The 15,536-nt window shown below is 44.5% G+C and overlaps 2 protein-coding genes across 3 annotated transcripts in view; both read left to right on the forward strand.

Annotated features, from left to right (window-relative positions):
* The window catches only part of Ociad2 (OCIA domain containing 2), an 844,164-nt gene that overhangs the window by 185,909 nt on the left and 642,719 nt on the right, over positions 1-15,536 (forward strand). The gene's annotated exons all lie outside the window — the stretch shown is intronic.
* The window catches only part of Usp46 (ubiquitin specific peptidase 46), a 72,023-nt gene that overhangs the window by 51,441 nt on the left and 5,046 nt on the right, over positions 1-15,536 (forward strand). For both annotated transcript variants that reach the window (XM_051198358.1, XM_051198359.1), the window contains exons 6-7: positions 8,894-8,977; positions 11,140-11,337. In XM_051198358.1, coding sequence (XP_051054315.1) covers positions 8,894-8,977; positions 11,140-11,337 — 282 coding nt within the window. The remainder of the gene's footprint in view (positions 1-8,893; positions 8,978-11,139; positions 11,338-15,536) is intronic.

The raw sequence follows: 15,536 nt of genomic DNA on the forward strand, positions 1-15,536 counted from the left end.
TGTGTTTTCTCCAGCTTGGTTCTGTTAAGGGGCTGGGTTCTCGACATTCTTGTAAAAGCAGACCACCTTTGGGTCCCCCTAGAGCTTTATGATTGTAGTGAGTGAATGCCTGATGTCTTTGGCTGGAAAAAGAAGTTGTCCCATCATTGATCCTTCAGGGAAGGCCATTGCCTGTTGGTTCCTTTGCTTGCTAGGAATTTGGGTTTGAAGAGGTACTGCTGCTTTCTGTGTCTCCTAGGGGACTCCTGGGCTTTTCGAAGCAGGCGGCAATACTAGATGTAGTATTGAAACCAGGCAAAGTGCTGAGTGGTTAGTTCCGATTTTGGACATGTTATGGAGAACTGAAACACAGGTTTCTGTTTCCGGGGAGGAATGTGAATGTTGGTCCAGTTTTCCCAGTAAAATGAAGGTAAAGGCTGTCGGAAATGCCAGAGCTGTGATGGGGGTGGGGGGTGTGCGACATCACTTATGTCAGTCATTACTGTGATACAATGCTTGGCAAATGGGAACTGAAGGCGAGAAAGAGGTTTGATTTTGGCTCACAGTTTGAGGTTTCAGTCAATGGCAGCGGCAGTCAATGGCGGCGGGGTGTAACGAGTATGGTTTTTCTGCCCACCGCCTGTTCTTGTTCCGCCGCCACGCCAGCCCCAAATAATGTACAGAGACTCTGTATTTGTTATGCTGTTGGCCTGTTACTTGTTTCTTATCGGCTAGCTCTGTCTTAAGTATTAACCCATTTCTATGTATTTCCACGTGGTCTTGCCAGCGAGAGGCGGCTGGCAGTTCTGCCTTCTCCTGACTCTCCATCTTGACTCCTCCTTACTACTTCCTCTTTCCTCCTTGTCTCCTAGTCCCTCCTATCTTCCTTTCCTATTGGCCAACAGTGCTTTATTTATTAACCAGTATGAGAAACATATACAGAATGACATCTCTCATCATCTCTTCTTTTCTGTCTAAATAAAAAGAAGGGTTTTAACCTTAACATAGCAAAATATATTACATAACAGTTATCAAGTAAGAATCACAGTTAACACTATTTAGTCCATTAACATTTAGCAAGATTTGAAGAAACTATTTTATCATCAATCCTATATTTGTGAGTCTAATGTCCTATATGTAACTTATCTTAAATTCTAACTAAGGAAAACTATAACCATAACTATCTGTCTTCAACTCCATCAAAGACCACAGAAGGATAATATATAAACTCTAGAAATGACTGAGACAACTCACTGCCTGGCCACTCAAAGTTCATTTGTAATCTTCCATCTTTAGCCCATAGGCCATAGTGTGTCTGGCATCTCCCATCAGCGGGGAGGGTGTGGCGGCAAGATCATACTGAGTCCACAGTTAGGAAACACAGAGGCAAACGCTCACGTGCAGCTCACCTCCTTCATTTGTCCTTCCTGTTTTTATTCAGTCCTGGACCCCAGTGCATGTGATGATGCTGTCTGCATTCAGTGTGGACCATTCATACCCAGTCATCTTCTCTGGAAACACCCCATTGCGACTCCCAGAAGCATGTTTCGTAGGTACCCCCTAAATCCAGTCAAGTTGACAATGGAGATTAACCATCATTGTCACAAACTGGTCTTTTAGATCTGCCACATTCCTAACTGAATGGACAGTTCAGACCAGCAGACCTGATAAATATTCCAGAACTTTATATTATCCCCAAATTAGATCTGGCATGGCTCACCTACACCCGCCCTCATGTGTCATAAAGAGAAGTCTGCCACCTGATGCCCTTCACCATCAAGAGCTCTGTGATGGGCCATAGCTTCCATCCCTTTTGTAGGAAGTACAGGAGACCTAGGGGGTGGATAACTCCAGCAGGGCCATTAGCTTTGAGTGCTGCCTACCTTTAATTCCAGCACTTGGACAGTACAGGCCGGCCTGGTATACATAGTGAGTTCCATAGTAACCAGGACTCAAGCACATAAACAAATAAGTAAATGAATAATAAATAAAGTCTTCCAATTGAGAGAAGAAATGACGATGGCATTGGCCTCCATGACTTGATTTGGATTGTATTCATCTTATTTGTGTTTCAGTTAGGAGTTCATTAACATCCCCTGTAGTAACATTTTGTGACGTGGTGTTTCTGTCTTTCATTTGTTGTAATGACTGTTTATGAATCAAGCTGGAATCTTGGGATCTGAATTAAGTGCTCAGCTATCTCCTTCCAGAAGGGCTTTGGGTGGCATATATCCAGGGTATTCTCTCTGAACTTTTGTCCCAGAGAAATGGTATAAATAACAGTAAAATTCAGAGAACAGACCCGAGAGAAGTCTCAAATCCACACTTTTATCAGACTTCAGACCTCAGAACTGTGTCCTGGGCAGGGTGAGCAGCCTGTGACTGAGGAGTCTAAGACAAGGGGCGAGCCCCCCCTCCAACCTCACTCCCTCCGAAAAGCTCAGTGATGCCCTCCGGCAAAGACTTAGCCTGTGTTTGGTTTGTCCTGATTGTCCTTGCAAAGCTGTTCTGGTGTTTTTTTGCTCTTCCCTTGAGTGCCTTTGCCTCTCCCTGCGGCTCTTCAGAGAACCCAACCTTCGTTTCTAAGAGCTCAAGTTTAAAAGGTCTTTCTCCTCTCTTCTCCTCACTTGAAATCCTTTCTCGGCCAGGAGGTCAGCCAGGTGTTCGAGTGCCCTTTGAATCCTCTCAGAGCTCTCTCCCTGGGAAAACTGATCTTTGGGAATCCTGTTTCTACCTGCTTTGAGAAACTCAATTTATGCCCTGAGTTTACAGACACTTGTTATTCTTACTGCTTGTTATGTGCCTCTCTCTTCTTTGTAGGTGACCTTTGTGTTAGGTTTGGTCATTAGTGACACGGAATTTCCTGGGATGTGACAGTCACCGATTTCTTTCTTTTTTTTTTAATTAATTTTTTTGTCAGGGCACAAAGCAATGTGTTTCACCCCCCCCCCCCACACACACACACATACACACTGCCCTTACCGTCTCTCCTACTCTCCTCGGTTCCCTTCTCTTTCCACATGATCTTTCTGAGTCACATCTGCCTCATCACTTTGTTACCTCCCTCCTGCCTCCCTTCCCTTAGAGTCCCCTTCATAGACCTTTATCTGATCCCCCCGCTCTCTCTCTCTCTCTCTCTCTCTCTCTCTCTCTCTCTCTCTCTCTCTCACACACACACACACACACACACACACACACACACTCCATATATGGAAAACATACATTTTTGAATCTGGTTTTTTTTCTATTAACACAACAGTGTCCACTTCCATTCATTTTCCTGTACATCAGGATTTTATCCATTGTCTATATGTACCACATTTCCTTTATTGTTCTTCTGCTGATAGCCATCCAGGATGGTTCTACCTGTTGTGAGTTAGGGAGCAGACAGTATGGATGTACACGTGTCTCTGTGGTGTTAGGCTGGTTCTGTGCATTGTGAGTAGTGTAGCAATTGGCATAGATACATGTGTATCTCTGAGGTGTGAAATCAGGAGTGGTAAGCTGGGTCACTTATTTTATTTTATTGTTTGTTTCTGAGGAACTTCTATACTGATTTCCAACGTGTATGCCCTTCTTCCATCCCTCTGCCTCTCCATTCCTCTTTCTTTTTTCCTTTTTTCTTTCTTTAGCTTTCAAATCAGTGGTTCTCAGACGGGTGCATATAGCAGAATCACCTGAGATAACAGTAAAGATAGAGGCACAGAGCACATTAAGAACTTCAGTGAGTCTGGGCTTCTGTCTTGGATGTATGTCCTGGTGATTCTGGTGCCACCAAACCTTGGCAAGCTCAGGTCCAACTCTTTGCGATCTTGCTGAGATCAGTGAAGCAGCAGCAACGTTGACCCTGATGGGCTATAGCTAGACGTGTAGTTTTAGAATCAGATTCTGTATTTTGACCAGAGTATCCAAGTGTTTCATTTGTCTGCTAACATCTGGGTGGGCTGGAACAGCTGGTCTCCACCCTGGCAGCTCGGTTGTATTTCTGAGATAGTGGAACACAGTCATGCCTGGGTTTATTTGGAGGGATCTGATGGACTTGACTGACATGAGAGGGAAAGGTGGAGTATTGACTGAGATTGACTTTAAAATATGAATTACTTGAGGCTGGAGAGATGGCTCAGCAGTTAGGAGCACTGGCTGCCCTTGCAGAGGACCTCAGTTCAGTTCCCAGCACCAATGTTGGACAGCTCATAACCACCTTTGACTCCAGCTCCAGGGGATGTGAAGCCCTCAGTGGGCATACCCGCACTCCCGTCCCGCACTCCCCTCCCGCACTCCCCGCCATATACACACCCAGCACCATAATAAGCACAAATACAGACAATGAAAACATTTTCAAAAAGCAGATACAAAGTACTTAGAGGATGAAGTTCAGGTTCTGTGAAGGAACCACAGGAAGGGGCAAAGCATTCAAAGTTCAACACCACCCTGCTTTTTTTCTTTTTGGCTTTGGCTTTTGTGTTTGAGATTTCTCTCTGACCCTGGGACTTAACTAATTCAGCCATTGGGCTTGCCGGGAGCTTTGGGGATGTGCCTCACAACCTCCCTCGTGTGCCGTCCCACCAGTTGGCTCTTACATGAGCGCTGGGCACCAAACCCAGGTCCTCCAGCTTATGAAACAGGCTGTTTAATAACTGAGCCATCTTCTAAGCCCCAAAGGTCACATTGTCTAATGCTCAGCTGGGATCAGCATTCTAGATGCCTGAGCAGAGCTTCTCAGCACTGGGGAGAATAGGTTACAGGTGTGTATGTGTTGACACCACAGCCCTGGAGAGACCTGGCAGAGTCTGGCCCTGTCATCCCCATGGCAATGGTACAGTTTACCCCAGTGTGCCTCTCCTGCAGTGTCATAAATATCATCAGAGGAATTGCCGAAGGGCTTTCTCTTCCAGCACTGAGCAGAGAGTGCATGCGAGCTCCCATCCTACCCAAGAAGCTCTCTCTCCAATTGACGACTACTTGCAAAGGAAAACTTACTTTTCTCCAATGCAGTCTCACTGGATATACAAACGACACTTAAGGGTGAACAACACAAAACGACAAAAGAAACACTGGCATTTTTATAGTTTTTTGTTTGTTTGTTTTTGTTTTTTTGTTGTTTTTTGGCTCATGTTTCTTTGTTTAGGCAGGGTTTTTGTTGTTGATGTTTCATCTTACTGGTGTTTTGCATGTATGTTACGGTTTCTGAGTTTTGTTTTTTTTTTAGTGTGTCTGTGTGTTGTATGTGTGTGTTTCTGTATATTTTTTCTTTTCTTTTTAACTCTGGTTTGTTCATTTATCTGTCTGTCGTCTAAAGAGAGAAAGAAGGGGTGGGGTTGGTTGGGTCTAGGAGGAGATGGGGGAAGAAACATTATGATTACAACTGTAGCATACATTTTCAATAAAAGAAAAGAATTTTCTCTTCTAAATCAGTGTTGGTTCTGTTTTATTGACTCGATTAAGATTTTAATTGAGGCTGGCAAGGTGGCTTAGTGGACCAAGGTGCTTGCTGCTCAGCCTCGGGACTGTGTGATGGGAGGAGGGAACTGGGGCCCCATGACTTTCACACGTGCATGCCCACGTACATATATACACACATAATGAAAAATAAATGTACCAAAAAGTTATTTTTAAAATGTATCTTAATTGAAACTATTAAAAGTCTGTATGTTACTCGGGCATGCTAGCTATCTGCATGCAGCGTGGGAACACCTTCCCACCCAAGAACAGTCTTCCTCTACTTACTCAGGCTGGGCATGTCTCCACAAAGCTTTCAAATCTCTTTATAAAGGCATGCATTTCTTATTAGATTTGTTCCCATGGTGAGTCTTAAAATAATGTTTGATTGCTATTATGACCCCCCCCCTTTTTTTTTTAAAGCAATACAGAGTGTTCTGGCCTTCCCCAGCCTTCTCTGTGCATCTGAAATTTATCCCGAGTTCTGGAAAGATCTCTCTGTTTCCTCCTGCCTATTTTAACTCGGCCTTGGAAACTTCCCCAACCTTTCTTGCTTGCTTTGTATTACTTTGACCTTATTGAGAGAGATAGAACCTTCTTATGCATTCATTCCAGACTGGCCTTGAACCCTTGACCCCAAGTGCTACACTTGCAGATATGCAATGCCATGTTTGAAGAACTACCACTGTGACCTCACAGAGCTGCCTTGCTTCTGTTACTGCTGGGCCGGACCCTCATGGCCTACATTCCCTGTCCACTTTTCAGGTTCATTGCCAAGAGTACAATCATAATTCTTGTTGTGACATTGTCCTTCTGACCCCCCCTGGGAATGGGGAGGATGGTGGCCTTTTTACACTGGGCCTTTAAACAGTTGTATAACCATTATTTACATGCATGGGACTAGAAGTGTTTCAGATGTTGACATCAGGGATGCTCAATCTGTGAGCGCTTCTGCTGATGGAAATGTGTTCGGCTCCTTGATCTTTGCTATGCTTTTCTTGATTGTTCTGATCAAGTAAATGATCTCAAACAAGATTTCCATGGCAGTTACTCAGTGAGGTCTTCATTCAGCTACATTTGAGTCCAATTGCTCACTAAGGACTTGAAAACTGAAGGTTCCTCATGATTGCCTGTCAAGGGTTTCCTTACCCCCTACCCCTCCCAAGCCTTTCTCTGTAGTGCTGTTGAAGGCAGCAGGTCTCAGAAATGTTGTCTGCTTATGTCTCTCCTGTGTTGAGGCCTATCTGGGAGCCACTGAGCTGTAGGGGCTGTATGAGCTTCTTAGTAATACCCAAGGCTTCATTGCTCAATGTAGCTGTACCCACCCTTCATGTTTTGCCCTATACCTGAATCTCTCTGACATGCTTCCTTCTGTGAGAACCTGACTTGAATGTTGCCTCCTTAGACAAATACCTTGATTATTCCAGTACACACTTCTTTTCTCTTTTCTCTCTGCTTTTTCCCTGGATTTTATATCCACCAGTGAGCAAAACAGACACAGTCTCTTCCTGCAGTTAGAAGAATGCTCACTCTGTAATACAGAGGCTCAGAGTCAGGGTCCAGCATCCATGATTTAAACCCGGGGCCATCTTGCACATGAAGATAGCCACAGTTCTGAGGTGCATGGAGGCAGGATGGTGGTTGGATCTCAGGTCTAGCTGAGAAAACATGGGCCTCAGGTTTGGGTAGAGAACCTGCCTCAAAGGAATATGAGGAGAGTGACAGGAAGACATTGGATGCCTTCTTCTGGCCTCTGTGCATATACACTTGAACACACACACACACACACACACACACACACACACACACACACACACACACCTTTAGAAACAAAACATGCAAGCAAAAGAAACCCAACCACAGTGGGATCGGAACCTGTTGGGGTTCCCAATGTGGTCGGGGAAATCCAGTCTGGAGAAAGGTGGTTCCCTGAGTTCTGAATAGCTAGCCTTCCCAGCCATGGAGGCCTCTGGAAAGCACTCTCACTGCTGAGGAAGTAGCCAGAGGCCCAGGTGGCTGGATCAGGAAGAGACAGAGTAGAGTAGGAGACAGGGTCCCATTAGTAGGCCCTGATGCCAGGGCCTGACATGTGGGAGTTGGACTGTTTCTCCTGAGTGGAGGAGGGGACTGTAGGAGAGGGGATCTTAGGTAGGGATCACCTCTAGTGGTTTATAACTAAGCTGCATTTATTTGCTCATGTACAGTTATTCTCCAGGACCTAGCACCTATCTGAGAATTTAGCAAATGGATAATGGCTTCCTTTTGATGTGTTCTTTGTAAATGATAGATCATTAACACCGTTTTCTGTTTAATAAAACCTGATCATTCTACTGCTGGGAGACTGTGTGAAGAAGGAAGTGTAAGTAGGCATTTTTGAAACTGCAGGATAGTATTTTCTAGTTGTTGTTTTTTCAGTCGTTTGAAGGCAGCCACAGAAATGCAGAGTTTGAATCCAGAAAAGAAGAAGGGCTGGGTGTGGGGTTGGGAAAGGGAACGGACCAAGAAGGGGGGAGACGCCCCCGAAGAGAAAAAACCGAAAACCGGCCGTTTTAAAAAAAAACCGGCCAAAAAGGCAAACCCGGGGAAAAAGGGGGTGCGGGGGGGTGTGTGGGGGGGGGGGTGTGTGTGTGTGTGTGTGGGTGTGTGTGTGTTGATGGGGGGGGGGGGAAAGAAAAGAGAAACCACCCCCCCCTGGGACACACTAGTAGTGGGCCCTTGACCCTGCTTGCACCACCACACCCAGCTTATGGCTCTCTACAGATGGAACCCAGGGCCTGCCTCAGCTGTGTGCTTGGCAAGAACTCCACCACCTGAGCTATAGCCCTAGACCCTTCTTAGGGTTTTCTTGACAGGATATAAGAACGGTTGTGTATAGTTCTGGTTTCAGTATCTTTCATCTTGTGATCTTTGGGATGCCGTTTTTAGTTAACATAGAAATACCACTTCGGATGTTAGTTACTCTTGCCTTTTCGGTACCTCACGATGTAAGAGTAGACTTTTGCTGGGGATGGTATTCTTCTGACATACAAGAATTGTTATTATTACTGAATACTGGCTTTTCCCCTTCCGAGACTGTTAGAAACTGTAGTTTGTATCTGTCTGGGTCGTCTTAAATAAATTTTTGTTTGTTTTGCTTGGGGACAGGGGCTGCTTTTAAACTCACAGTGTAGCTTAGGCTGGCTTCAAACTCCCCTTCCTTGTGCTTTAGCCTCCCCAGTGTTGGGATTAGAGGTTTGTGCCAACATGCCTGGCTGAAATCAAGCTGTATTTCCAAACCTCGCATAGTGAAACCGTAGCCCAGGCCTGTAGACATGCTCTAATGGTACAACAGTCCTAGCCTTAAGAAGGCTCCTTTGTGATTATTGTCTTCTCCACTTTCGCTTGGAAATTACCCTTCAGGTAATAGAGGGCTTTACATGTGGTGTATTAAGTATGTCTGGGCTTCTCTAAAAGGTGAACATATTTTTCTATACAGAGACTTCAGCAACACAGAAACACTGTGTAGTGAACAAAAATATTATTGTGAAACGTGTTGCAGCAAACAGGAGGCTCAGAAGAGGTGCGTGAGGGGCTCAGCGGCAGGGGTTGGGGGGGTGAGGAAGTGGGGGTGGGGGGTGAGGAGGGTGGGGAGAGTAGGGGGTGGAGGGGTGGGGGGTGGCTCCTGTCAGAAGGGCTCCGGTGGTCTGGAAGCAGCTTCACAGAGCCTGGGAGTCACTGACCTCGTCAGGATAACCTGGATGGGAATACTGTCCTTGGAGGGCTGTCATTTATCTGTTTGCTCATTTTTTCAATCCTCAACAAATAGCAAGTGCTAGTTACTGTGTGTCAGGTGCTAAGCTGGTAAACTAGTGGGGACCAGACATACTCACTGCCCCCTTAGGATTAAAGATCAATTATATAAAGCACAATATACACAGCGTTGTCCTTGGCCCTTTCATTTGCAGCCAGAGATTTAAAAATAATCTGTTGTTTAACAAGGACACATCAGGTGGTAAGAAAGTCTGGACAGCCAGGGATACACAAAGAAACCCAGTCTGGAAAAACCAAAAAAATAAATAAGTAAGTAAGTAAGTAAGTAAATAAGTAAATAAATAAATAAATAAAAGAAAGGAAAGTTACATGTTCTGACTTGGCATCTTCTCCAGAGTCCTCCATCCCCCCCCCCCATCCTCCAGTTATAGCTCTTGAATATCCTGAACTAACTAGTTGTTCCCTCTTACCTTATTCCCAGAAGGCAAGAAACATAATTTTCCTGTGAACTCCTACTCAGGATAAGTTTATCTTGTTTGTTTTCAAGATTTCAAGGTAGTTCATAGGTACTCAGTGGTGCCCTCTAAAATGGAGGGTCTAGACCTGAAGTTGCTATGATTTTTCTGCCTAGCCTCCCTCACCCTCCGTGCTACCCATGCACACCTTTCTCTGTGGCATCAATACAAGAAGGCCAACCCCTGTAACAGGTAGCGGGTACTGTTATGCTAGTGGCCATTGACTCTGCCTCCCATCCTGGGGAGCCCACTCTGCCTCAGGCAGCCTGGGTCTGCCTGTGTGACGTGAGGTATTTTTCTGTCCAGACCTGGAGGTTTCATGTATTAAAATGACACATGGAGGCTTCGTATAATTATTATTTTCTACTAACTTGTTTTTATGAGACAGGCTCTGGCTGTGTGGCCCAGGCTGGTCTAGAGCTTGCCCTCCTCCCATCTCCACCTCCCTCCAAGCAAAGGGGTTAGAAGGCATGTGCCATCATGCCTGTCTCAGGTGATGTTTTCATTTTGTTTACTTTTGTGAAGAGGGCTTTTTACCCTAGTAGACACCTCAATAAGTATTCTCTTAAAATGGGTCCCTTTCAGACAATACATGCTAAAATGTGCATGTGTTTAGTCTAATTCAGCACCTTCATCAGCGGGCCTAGGGGTATGGGTTGGGTGAGGAGAAATGGGTGCTTTTCCTCAATAGCTATGTTATCTACACAAGCTGTTGCTGTGTGACCATTTACCCAGAAATGCTAATTAATGGTCAGACAGTAGAGGAAAAAAAAAAAATGTTTATGTAGGTTGGGACCAGAACAGTTCCTTCAGGGCAATATTTCTCAAAACCTTCAATGTACTTTTCTATGTAGAAGAAGCCTTGTTGAAACTTGGCCATAGTCCCCCATCCCCAATTTACTAATGTAACCAGGACCTTGGAGTTTAGTTTGTGAGAATATCTCTAAGGTAACTCCATGCACTTTATAAATGCTGAGAGTGAGAACCATGGTAGGGGACCCATGTGGCATGTAATCACAAGAGTGAGGAGTGGGCATGAGCCTGGCACCCATAGTGTTTGATGCCCAGGTGCCAGAAACTTCCTTCTGCTGGTCTTTTAGTATCTGAAGTTCTGTCTGGATCATTCTGCCTGGTCTTTTTCCCAGCTATCTTTTCATAATTTCTCAGCCTTCCTGTTCGAGGACCAGGGAGTGGACTGTCCATTCTGCAGGCAGAGGCACAGGGAAAGAATGTCTGCCATGACCACATGGAGAGGCATGCTTGTGCTTTTTCTCTTACATGGGTTAGCCAAGGATGCAGGATGCGCTAGTCTCCATAGACAAGCACACCTTTCTGCTTATGTAAAGTCTGGACACTTGCTGGGCCCCTTCTGCACATGTTGATGTAGACATTACTGTGTTTTCTTCCTCTAATGAGCATTGGCTACAAATGTTTTTTCTGTTCCATACTTTCATAGGATGAGGGTAAAAAAGCTGCCTATGATTTTGGCCCTGCACCTAAAGAGGTTCAAGTACATGGAACAGTTGCACAGGTACACCAAGCTGTCTTACCGGGTGGTCTTCCCTCTGGAGCTCCGGCTCTTCAACACCTCCAGCGATGCTGTGAACCTGGACCGCATGTATGACCTGGTCGCTGTCGTTGTTCACTGTGGAAGGTAAAGGTGGGCTGGGAGGCAAGTTTCTGTGATAAACATAGGGCTTGTCCCTTCATCAAGATACATCCAGCTACATACACCCTTACTGGACTACGATAGTACTTCTGGAAGTACCACTCAGATTCTTATTGACCACCTCAAAATATATAGAAGCACTTAATGTGGAGGCATCCCCTAAATTCAGTGTTACTTGACTTCATTATGTGGTCATCATCAAGGGTACTTAACACAAACTAAGACTAGGTGATGTAATATAGCACTTCTGACCCACGTACAGTGTCATTAAGCAAAGCATGCCTGTTCATAATCATACCTGTAAGCGCACATGAAATAACATGAGAATAATGATAATCCAAGTGTTCTATCATTAAGGGAAGTAATTTCATCTCCTTTGGATAGAAATGATGCAGACGATGAGTTTAAGGTAATGTGGAAGAATAAATGCTGATATTTTATTGATATGCTTTAGAGAGATGTATTTTCACTTTAGTTATGTGTAGGAGTGTGTGTCTGCATGTGGGAACATTCATGTGAGTGCAGGTGCCTGCAGAGACCAAAGGTGGTGGGCCCTCTGGAGCTGGAGTTACGGATGCTTGTAAGTCACTCCACATGAGTGCTGGGAACCGAACTTCAATGTTCTCAACTACCGAGACATCTCTACAACCCCTGATTTTATGTTTTGAAGAGCTGTGTATAGGTGTTGGCAAGATGGCTCAACAGTTGAGTGGGTGTACTGTTTTTTCAGACTTGAGTTTAATTTCAACATCAGTGTCCAGTGGCTGATAACTCCCTAACAATTTCCTGGCCTCAGCCCCAGGCACACAGACACACATAATTAAAAATTAAGCATAAAAAGCCATACATACATAATATGTGCACATGTATATATATATATATATGAAAATTACAATCTGAAAAGTATTTTAATATGTATAAATCAAACCTAGAAGCAGTAGATTAGATGTAATAATTCTGTGGCATCTTGGCTAATCAAAACTGTTCTTAAAAAATATTTTTATGTGACTTTCAGCATGTCCCTAACTCTTTTTTAAAAAAAAAAAACACAACTTTTTATAAGAAGATGATAATAGTGTGTGTGTGTGTGTGTGTGTGTGTGTGTGTGTATTCATGCACACTTCAGCATGAGAACAGATGTCAGAGGTCAGCCTGTAGTTGTTGGTTTTCTCCTTCTGCCAAGTGTTTATGCGGGAATTGAACTGAAGTTGTTAGGTTTGTCGGTCAATGTCTTTACCTGCTGAGCCCCCTTCCTGGCTCCATTTCTCCACCTGTTAAAGTAAGATTTAAGTGACACAGAGAAAGGAAGCCTCTATGAAGAAGCAAAGGGCTTTGCTGAACATTCTTTTTTTTTTTTTTTTTTTTTTTTTAAAGTCTACGGGATTTATTCTGGCACCATTTGTAGAGTGGCTTATTTTAAAGGAAAAAATATGTGAATGGGAACACCCACTTTAATGTTGATCATGACCATATTATTATTCTTTTCTCTATTTTTTTACATTTCTTTTTTATTATATTTTATTTTATTTTATATAACAAAGTCCAATTAAATGAAAACAAACATTTATACACAATATTTGGGAATTTGGGCGTCGTTCTTTCCAAGCTACTTCCTGCTGGTAAGGGGCGCTGTCATGGGGGATTCGAAGAAGATTCAGAAATCCTGGCTGTAGTCTGTAGGGCTGCTTTGTCCAGCTGTTTTGAATGTAGGATCACCTGGTACTCTGTTTCAGGTGGTCTGGCGTGATCAAACCACATTAGTCTGGAAGGAATCCACATCTTTTCATTTTCTGTGGAAACAAAAATAGAAATCCTTTTCCCCAGTAACTTGTCCTTCAACTTAAATTTTGTAGTCAAAGCATTTTTTTAATTGAATTTATTTTACATGTGGATCCCAGTTCCCTCTCCCTCCCTCCCTCTCTCCCTCCATCCCTCCCTCCCTCCCTCTGTCCCTCTCTCCCTCCATCCCTCCCTCCCTCCCTCTGTCCCTCTCTCCCTCCATCCCTCCCTCCTTCCTTCCCTGCCTTTTACCCTCTCTGCCCTCTCACATGCACTCCAACCACCCTCCCCTCCCATCCCCCACCCCAATTCCACATGTAGGGGAATGCCATCCAGTTGGGGTCATATAGATCTGACAGGTCATGTGAAGTAGGGCCTAGGGCTTCTCTCCTGTCTCTAGATTAAGGCAGTTATCCCTCCATGGGGGATATGCTGAACATTCTTTGCACATTTAAATAATCCATATTTGGTATACTCATGGGGAAAATATGTTGAAAACTCACCTGCCCTGTCCATTCTTCATCTGGTTTGGGTGGCTAAGTGGGTGGATGCATGTTCTCTTTCAGGAAGGGGACAGGGTCCTCCCTGGGTGTGTGTTTTTGGCTTGCAGGACATCATTTTGTAAATGTCTTTTCCTCTCTGCCTGGTTTGGAGACTGCAAATATACCTTTCCTAAGATGACACTGTCACATGTCAGGAACGGGCTGCCATGGGGAGGATGGCATCAGACACTGATTTTCTATCTCACATGTCCCATATTCTGCCCCGAGTATGCCATTTTCTTCTCAGTAAGTTAGATTTATTTTTTGGCTAGCTGTGATCCAACTTTGTGCTCTACTGAACAATTCTAATGGTTATTTGTCTAAAGAACATAGGGTCCCATTGATCAAAATTAGGCCGTGAGCACAGGGCACCCCACAGCGGGTGAAGTAGAAGAGATCTTGGGCAGGCAGAGCCTAGGGGATGCGTGGGCATCATGGGCAGGGATGAGGGAGTGGACAAGCAAAGAGTTCCAGGGAGGTTGGGCAAGGAGGAAGTAGAGATACTGATGAGCAGGGTACTTGAACACTTTTAGTTTAACTTTCTGTGGGGGGCCCAATTCTATCCTTGGGAAGACCATTGAGGCATTAACCCATTTAGCAGATCCCTAGGGAAGCCAAGCTCTGGAATCATCAGTTTCTTTAATGGGGATACAAGGTCTCAGGAGCCTTGGCCATAAGGGACAGTGAGTACCAATCCTCCCATATTACTAACAGCTGTTTTCATCTCCCTGTAGAGATAGTTCATTCTTTTATATAGGATGGGACTGGATGGCTTCTTGGGGTTTGAACTCTTGTTCTATGTCAGAATCTGAACATATGATCATAGCAAAACACTGAACACAACACACAACATGGTTCTCACCAGCCCTTATCAGGCTGAGAGTCTGGTGGGAAAGATGGGTAATGGGTAAGACCACACAGTGACCTGTATCACTAAAACTTAGCCTCTGCCAGGTAACTTAGGATGCTGATCTGAGATGGAAGCACAAGGAAGAAAGAGAAGGGGATGAAGGATGCTAGTCCAAGGATGGTGGCCAGTGAAGGTTGTCTGGGGAGGTTGAGTGGATGGAATGGGCCATGATTAATTACAAATGTAGAAGAGGCCCCTTTCAGCCGAGTTAGAATAGATGCAGGGGCCACACACAGGTGGACATGTGATGGGGACAAGAGCTCAGCAGACTGGAGCTCAGGAGAGAGAAGGGTGGGAAAGATAGGACTGATTGAACATTTACAGCATCTTGTGTGTACAGAAAGTAAATGAGGGGTAGGGAGATCACTTATGCATACAGTGCTTGACTCAGAAGCATGAGGACCAGATTTCAGATCTGGTACAAGCCAAGTGGGTGTGGCAGCCTGCCCATCATCCCAGGGTTTGGGAGCTGGAAACAGGGAAGTCCCTGAGCACAAGAGAGATATCCAGAGTACCCAGTTGATGAAGACACCATATCAACCTCTAGCTTACACACACACACACACACACACACACACGCGTACACTCATATGCATACCTATACTCCCCCCCACACACACATGGTAAGTGACAAGGGGAAAAGAATTTACCTTTTCAATTTTTGTAGTACATATATTAAAAAATAATTCTAGATTTCAGATTAAAATCTCCATTTTGCATAAATCTAATGCAAGTAATGGAAGTAGCTACAATTCCTTCCATTGCTTTTCATAGTACATGGTATGTAGAGCTGTGCATCCTAGTGCGTGTAATTATACATGGCTACATACTCCTGAAACTTAGATCAGATCATGCCTCTGCTAGGAATTCCCTGACACCTTCCTGGTGTGCTCAGGGCAAAGGCAGAAATCTTTGCTATTGTGATGTGTGGTGCAGGGGTCTGTCCCTTTGTC

This window comes from Phodopus roborovskii, unplaced genomic scaffold, assembly GCF_943737965.1.
Source record: "Phodopus roborovskii unplaced genomic scaffold, PHOROB, whole genome shotgun sequence".
In the NCBI taxonomy this organism is placed as follows: domain Eukaryota; kingdom Metazoa; phylum Chordata; class Mammalia; order Rodentia; family Cricetidae; genus Phodopus; species Phodopus roborovskii.